Source organism: Seriola lalandi, unplaced genomic scaffold (genome assembly GCF_002814215.2).
Source record: "Seriola lalandi dorsalis isolate HSWRI2012SDOR001 ecotype SW California unplaced genomic scaffold, Sedor1 jcf7180002054885, whole genome shotgun sequence".
Classification (NCBI taxonomy): Eukaryota; Metazoa; Chordata; class Actinopteri; order Carangiformes; family Carangidae; genus Seriola; species Seriola lalandi.
The window spans coordinates 4387466-4395438 of record NW_019525437.1 but is presented as its reverse complement, the minus strand read 5'-3'; the positions used below and the strand labels follow the sequence as shown (position 1 = coordinate 4395438).

The 7973-nt window shown below is 41.7% G+C and overlaps 1 protein-coding gene across 1 annotated transcript; it reads right to left on the bottom strand.

Annotated features, from left to right (window-relative positions):
* LOC111671784 (uncharacterized) lies at positions 1-7725 on the bottom strand. The gene is made up of 3 exons (XM_023428983.2): positions 6603-7725; positions 4593-4646; positions 1-1559 (listed from the first exon to the last, which is right to left on the bottom strand). The coding sequence occupies exons 1-3, from the start codon at positions 6991-6993 to the stop codon at positions 1315-1317; spliced, it is 690 nt and encodes a 229-aa protein (XP_023284751.1). The 5' UTR covers positions 6994-7725; the 3' UTR covers positions 1-1314.
* Positions 7726-7973: the final 248 nt, after the last annotated feature.

Below are 7973 nucleotides of genomic sequence, written 5' to 3'. Positions count from 1 at the left end.
CCCAAGAGCATTTATTAGATGACTTGAAAGGAAAACAGTGATTGACAGTGAAATAAATGATCTTTTTTCAAGGTTCAGATTTTGGGCTTTTACACTTAACACCTGGGAAATGATCACTGCAGAGGACTTTAACACCATTTTATCAAATTGCCCTTAAAACCAGCACCTTAAAGTGCAACGTTACCCATATTTCATCCAAAATATATGAGAGTGTACAACAGCTAAATCTTATTTCCTCTGTTGTGGTTCTATTTCCAGTTGCCTTAAAGAGTGTAATATTCATTCTCTGCAGTTTGGCACATCTTCCCGTGCGTGCGGAGTATAATGATCCCAGCATGCACAGGGAAAAAATAAATAAGCCCCATTGGTTGTAGCTTTCAGTGGTGTCACAGCAGCATTACGTAGCCCTTAACAGTGAGGTAACAAAGGTAAACAAAGGCTTCGACACGAGCCGGTTGACATTAAATATTGACTACTAAAAAAAGGACCAAGCAACCATCACTGTAGCTTCAAATTATAATCTTTTTTTTTTTTAAAGATAAGAACGATGGCTTTGATACTTTTATATTAGATTTTTTTACAGTCAGGAATAACCGGACCTCTTAAAGGTGATTTAGCACTTGTTCACATCAAGCTAATAACATGAAACTACAAAATATTTCTATTTTATCAGCATGTAGTGAAATGTTTTTTTATCCCCAGTGATTACAGCATCATTACACATAAAAGGATCTTGTGTTAACATTTATATTACCTGTGTCACTTCAGGTGCTTGATATAAATTTTACGATAATTACAAAAAGTGTCTCACAGCATCAAGGAAAACCAGAAAGAAATGTTGATGTTATTTTTTTGTGTGAAGCTGAGCAGTATTACAATAAGTACTGACCAACAGGTACTGTATATTTAGAGTGATTACGTGCTGTGTGTTACATTAACAGTGGTATTTTCACAGTAAAGCTAAAGGGGGTCGGTACGATGAGGACAAAAATAATAAGAAAAATAAACAAACTTTTTTCTCTGACTGCTGGTCCAGAAAAAGCTGCAGCTGTCCTCGACAGTCTTCACCACAGAAAGGAATCCAATCAGAGACAAACATCAGCACCTGACGATGCCTCCAGTGTCCCAGCACAGCTTCACAGATCAAAGTCCCTTTAGGCCCCAACATAACACAGGTATTACAGCCCACCTGCACAGGTGATGAAACAGTGGATAGAGCTTCGATTCATGACAGACTTGTAAATCCACTCGAACAAGAAATGCAAGCAAATACGCTGCTTTATTTTTCTCTCAGGGAAGGTTGGAAGGTCACGGTTAAGTCCCGGAGTGAGTGTCCGGAGGTCGCTGCTGTAACGTCTCGTCTATGGTGACCACCACCTCCTCCGGTCTGCTGGAGCTCAGGCAGTTAGTGTGGTGGTTCAGGGAGATGTGGCTCATTTCGACCAGCCGCGGCTGCTCGCACAGCTCGCTCATCTCCCTCATCTCGTTCATGTTGTTGCTGATGCAGTTTATCTCCGTCTTGTTGGGGTTGGTGGCTCGACGGGACCCAAACACCCAGTCTGGGGAGAGACAAGGGGATAATGGTGGTGTTGTTCTGGCAGTCAGTGCAGATGGAGCTTCACTGTTTTCTGTATTTCTGATCTGATTCTGAAACTGTCGTCCTTACGGGTCACTCAATCATTGTTCTGTTGGTTCAACTGATTGTGAGACAGGTGAGTGACAGGTAGATGCTAACCAACAACTCTGCATCTTTAAACAGCTTTTTAGCTTCTTTTAGTTTCTTTTTTTTGGTTTTACAGCATATGTGATGTGTGGTTTAGTCTGGGGTAAGGATTTTAGAAATTCTGTTTAGTTTAAGTGCAGGACTGAAGAACCAGTCCTGCACTGAAGCCTTTTCGATGGGAGACACCTTTAAGACTCTAAAGTCCAGTTATCTTTGACCAAGCGCTTCTCATTTTTTAAGTTGTTATGGAGATTTCCTTACAAGTTTTAATTATACATCTTTATTCTTTGCTTTATTATTTCCATCTTAGAAGAATCAGATTTTCCTCCAATTCATTTCAAAGAGAAATATTGTACTTTTTACTCCATTACATCTCACAGTTGCGTTTCACACTTAAACACACATTTTGGCTGTCCCTGTGTTGTAAATAAATTTCCACTGAAATCAACACACGATGGGATTCGTTAACTTTTTACACCACTGGTGTTTTGGAGAAACAAATACATCACATTTCGTTTTTCTTTTTGCTTTTTCCTGTCATTCTTTTCTTGCTTTTCCTTGATTTTTCTTCTCTTCTTCTCCTTCCTTTTTTATATTAATTTGTCAGATATTATGTTTCATCAAACACAACAGTTTTAACCAAAGAAATGTTTTGTTGCAGGTTTTGTTACTAGCTATTTTACATTTACATTCATTGGCAGGTAAATACAACACCTTACAAAAACACTTTCCTGTCCTTTCTGTTCTTCCCTTTCTTCTTCTATTCCTTCCTTCTATATTTTATTATTACTTTTAAAATCTGTGAGACTCATACTTCCCCTTTAAATAGCCTACAGATAGTTTATGACAAACCTTCACAGCTGCAACCTCAGGGGTATAAAGCGTGACCACGTACATGCAGGAAAGTTCGAGCACAAGGCAAAAACAAGCAAGCGGAGTATTTAGAACATGCGGAGAACAAGGCTGCAAACTTCATCTGACAGAAAGTTATGATGGGTTCAGCCTCTGTAATTCCATTAGAGGCAAAGCAGCATAAAATTGTTTCTGGGGGAGATGTCTGTTGCACAGCGGCCTCGTCATGTGGGGTGGAGCCCTCTTTGAATTGGGACACATCAATCATTGTTCTGCCAGATGAGGAGCTGAGATTAAGGCTGTCAGTGGTGAGTGTGAAGAACAGACAGAAGGCAGAGCGGGATTTCTTAAACGCCACACAGCTGATATATGACCACTGTTTTAAATCCCCACTCACATGGTGCATTCAGGGCACTGGTGCGAAGGTGGACTAAAGTGGCTCTGAGCAGAAAATGAACAAAATCCTCAGCTACACCAAAAACTGATGTCTGGATCTCTTTAATGGTCAAGGGAATAATAGTAAATGAACCATAAACCCCCTATTTTGTAGCATCTTTCAAATTATTCTGATGGCGTCCATTTTTCTTTGAGTACAGTCCTGGGGAATTTGGTGCAGGCGTAAAGTGTCAAAGTGTATTTGGATGATGCCAGAAGGAATAAGTCAGGAATTTTCAATCTTGCATATAGAGGCTTTAAATATCAATTTAGATGCAAAAAAAAACATGCACGTACTGAAAGATTTCAGGAGTTAACCACCAATACTGGATGTTGGGTCAGGACTAGACTTGAGTTGAAGCCTAAAGGCGCCAGGTACACTGGCACTTCAGTCCTGAGATGCTAACTTCACCTATCTTCATGACACTGAACCATCTACACACAGGTAACAGGTAAGGTTTACTTTACCTTTAACAGCGTCTGACTGGGGAGTGTGTCTGCTGCGTGGCACAGGGGATGTCAGCAGCCTGTCCATGCTGGTATTGCTATGTTAAATACAGTAGTTGGCTACATGGTAAGACTATTACTGCTATTGCTTCTACTTGTAGCACTAGTGCTATTTTTATTTCGGAAAATATAAATACTACTACTATTACAAGTAATTATCATTGGTTACGATTATAATACCTGAAAAATAATTTTTTTATCGGGTAATTGCGGTTCATTACAAATTATTCTCATAGTTTTTGGACCTTATTTCTGCCTCGTGTGGAAACACAGCAAACAAAATCACATGGGAAAGAAAAACGCGATGTCAGATTATCTGATCTGTTTTTAACAAGCCAACAGTTTATCAGGATCTTTATCTACAGCCCCTGAAATGTCTGTGATAATCCCTCACTGGAGGAAACCTTTGTGTGCAGCTGCAGTGAATGTGTCAGGTCAAAGTTGAGGCTTGAAGTCTCCAAACTGTCTCTAAAATAGATGTTGGACAATTGAGGTGGTAATTTGATTATCTGAAGGTTTGCTGACAGTTTCTTCTTACTAATATCACCATGTTCCCATATCTTCACAGTTGAACTGGTAACTACAATGTTACTGATAGAAATGAGGGAGAAAACAATGAAAATACGACCTGAGTTGTAATAAAACAGAATTATTCATTCAAAATTATTCATAAATACATGCTCTCTGTATTTATTCCAGTGGATATTTCCCATAGTTCTTTTCGTTACTTGGACCATGACATGTCCACAAGAGACTGTTTGCTCTTTCGATGTTGCACCATGTCAGAAGAGCGAAACTCTCGCTGTGACCAGGAGACCTGACAGGAGTCTTTTCAAGCTTCCAGCTGCGAACACAAACCCTCCACATTTACACCTCAGCGAAAAGCCCAGGAGTCCAAACATGGCGTCGCCTTTGTGTATTCGTGTGAATGTGTATGTGTGAGTTTCCATGTGAAGGTGGGGGTGTCAGGTCAGGTGAAGGTAGACCGACAGGAAGAGCTCTTATGTCTCTGTGGCAAAGCTAAGTGCTGCGGACTGTGACCCATGTGAGCTTTGTTTTTTTGTGTTTTTTTTACCTGGTTCACCGGTTTCACCGCCGTCACCTTCAGTCACAATCGACCTGCCTCCACCTACAGCGAGGGGGGAGAACAGACACGTTTGAGACCGAACACAGACCTGATCAAGACAGAGCCAGAAACCAGAAACACGTTGAAACCCGAGTGGACGGATGGGAGAGCGGTGGCCGGGGATACACCTATATGCCCATCAGCAGGTGTGGCTCTAGTCTGTCGCGGTCCTATTCATGTGTTAAAATGAAAGACACTGATGAACAATAACTGTTGTACAAGTACATAAAAAGTGGTACCTCATTATACAATATGACCTTAGCTGTGCCACTATTCTGGGGCTGCATCCTTTGGAGGACGTGGTCTGCGAACTCAACAATTTTGTTGCCACACTCCAAAAAATGTGCCACCAAATCCCTCAGTGTCAAATATACTGTGGCATGTACAGTATTTTAAATAATGCCCCAAAAATTTGTTGTCACCATCCAAAGATTTCTATCATCTCAAATGTACAAATTTGCAATTATATCCCCAAAATGTGTTGTAGTGCCATACAGTCCAAGCTTGCGCAATATCCAATGGATTTCCAGCAGCCGGCCTCCTGGTTGGACCTGGCTCCCTGATACTTAAATGAGAAAAAGGTGTTTCCCTTTCAATATTTTCGAAATATTGCTTTTTCGAACAGTGTGAAAAACCACCTCTTGGAAGCGTATAAATTTTTTTTTTCAGTTTTTTTGAAATTCATGTTTCCATTACTTGTTTTTCAAGTTCACAATTTGAAGTTGCGCATTAAGCATGTTCATGGAAACGCACCTACTGCCACCAAAATTTATTGTTACAACTTCCAAATAACCTCAGAATATGTTGTTGTGCCTCCACATCTAAATATTTGTATATTTGTATTGTCACAATCACATCTGTTGTAGTACAGCCAAATCCAAAGCTTTTGTCTAACCCCACCCCCAATTTTTGTTGTTAATTAACATCAAAAATGTGTTGCAGTGGCTTCAAAAGACAAACACTCCCACCAAAGATTTTTGTAATGATGCCATAATGTGTTGTAGCAAATCCCAAATCCCCAAATCTGTAGTCATGATCCCCAATGTGTTGCAGTTCCTAATTACTAATGATAATAAATTCAAATACTGAATCTTTTTGATAACATTTATCCAAACAGTAGCCTATATTCTCCATTCATTCTGGGGCCACAATATATTCTCCTCTGTCCTGATCTGCCCCTGCAGAAACATCTAGCGTTTCGCTTGAAATCACCTGATGTAAATTAGCTGACAATCAGGTCAAGTCAGCACAATGAGACCACACTGCGTCCTAAAAATAGATTCATTGTTTCCTTCATTCATTCATTATGTATCACTCACAGGAAGCTCCTCAAAAATAGAGAGAAAAAAAAAAACACAGCCGAGCTCCTCTCCATTTCTCATACAGACACTTGCTGATAGTGTAGTTTGTCAGGACGTCTCCCTCCTCACAAGGTCATCTGCTGATAGGAGACCAGAGCTCCTGTACGTCTGCAAAACACTGTTTACTGGTTACTACTCATTATACATATGCAATTAATAAGGGATCTTTCTGAGAGAGTCAATCACGTTGTTCATCTGTTAATTAAGATGTATGGATTTTGTGTTGTCAGTTTCAAGCTGTAATTGTTCTGTTTTAAGAGTATTTTTCTTAAAACAATGCCACTCAAAGTGGGCTCAAGGTGGGGTCCTTGAATGGGTTCCAGGGGCACAAAGGCAAAATTAGGAAAAGGTAAATTTCACTAAAAATTTTGCTACAAGTTACTTCATTATATGTGTGGATTAATTAATTGTTATAATAAAATATTTTATTTTATTTTACTTTTCTACTTTTATAACATTTTATTCTTTTCATGTTCCTCCCTTTAGTAATCCCAGTGGGCACACACACACACACATACACACACACACACACACACACACACACAGACACACGCACACACACACACACACACACAGACACACAATAGGAGTCACATACCGACAAAGTCATTCACCACGTCTTTGACCAGGTGTCCAACTATCGCGTACGCCACCGCCACCACCACGAGCGCTGCCATGACCAGGTAGAGAACCGCTTTGGGCAGCGGGATGGAGTCTCGCACAGGTGTCCGGTAGTCCGTGTAGAGCAGGTCACTCTCCGAGTAAGAGTATTGAAAGACATGCTCCATGCCCGAGGTATGGTTGGAGTTGAGAGGCGGGTTACTCGCGCTCATGGCGCTGTCCGGCTGCAGAGCCGTCACCACAGTGACAGTCGTCACAGCCTCCGCTTTGTCGATGCTGACCAAGCCTGTTGTTTTATTCATCAGAGGCAGAATCTGAGAGAGAAAATAGCTCCAGTCCTTGATGGCACTCGTGTTGCATAAAAACATTGTTACTACCTTGTAATCACGACAGGAGGGGCTTGAATCTGCGGGTCAAAAAAAAAAATCCACTGAGGACGCACCAGACTGAGAAACACCAAACTCCCTGAAAGTGACAGATTGATTTTTTATAATCCAACAGGTTCCCTCAGACACCAAAGTCTGCATCAGACAGGAGCTCATCAGTGCCTCCGAAAACTTACCTCGCTTTCATTGATGAAACGCACGACGCGTCATTCATTGACGAGGTGCGCGGCTTTTACGCACGAATAACGAAGGAATTCTGTGCGTCAAGTCGTCGGTTTATTTCCAAAAGTGAAATAAAAACAACACGGTGGCAGAGTAAGGGCGGTCTACAGTGTCACACAGGGAAAGAAACGTGCCAGAAAACATGTCAGCATTTAGTCCCGACCTTAAAAACGCGTAAAGGTTGGGATGAAGGAGCCAGACATCTAGAACCGAGGTCCCCGCGGCTGTCACATGCAGTAGTGATGATGGTGATGATGGTGATGATGATGATGATGATGATGATTACACAGTAGATGCTCCGTCCTGGTCCTGGTGAAGGCAGCGTGTGGAGAGGACGGGCCGGTGAACCTGCAGGACTCACGACGCCTCCTCTTACTACGCTGCCGCTCTTGAGGTGTCCGGAGCAGAAATGTGCGGCTGGCGGGAGAATCCGGGCGTCCACTTGTTCGCCCCTTCTCTTCGACTTCAGATGGGGCGATGCTCCGCAGACTCCGCAGCCTGAGGTGAGTTCATGTCTTTACTCGACCCCGGTCTGGTGCTTTAGACCTCAGTGGGTGGTTGGTGCGCTCAGGAATGGACAAATCCACCGGTGACTGTGGGAGAGATGGTGAGAGAAATGGCGCTGAGTGGTCGGACAGGAGCTTTTCTTTCAATACAGCTCAATTTAAATCAGATACAGTCTCATTAGGAAGTTTCACAAATGTTCAAAGTTGATTCAATGAAAATTGAATGGAGCAAAA

Excerpts from the sequence above, each read along its gene's own strand:
- LOC111671784 (XM_023428983.2), bottom strand. The coding sequence starts at position 6,993 with ATGTTTTTATGCAACACGAGTGCCATCAAGGACTGGAGCTATTTTCTC. Across the intron at positions 4,647-6,602 it reads CGTGGTGAATGACTTTGTCG|GTGGAGGCAGGTCGATTGTG; the intron begins GTATGTGACTCC and ends CCCTCGCTGTAG. Across the intron at positions 1,560-4,592 it reads CGGTGAAACCGGTGAACCAG|ACTGGGTGTTTGGGTCCCGT; the intron begins GTAAAAAAAACA and ends GTCTCTCCCCAG.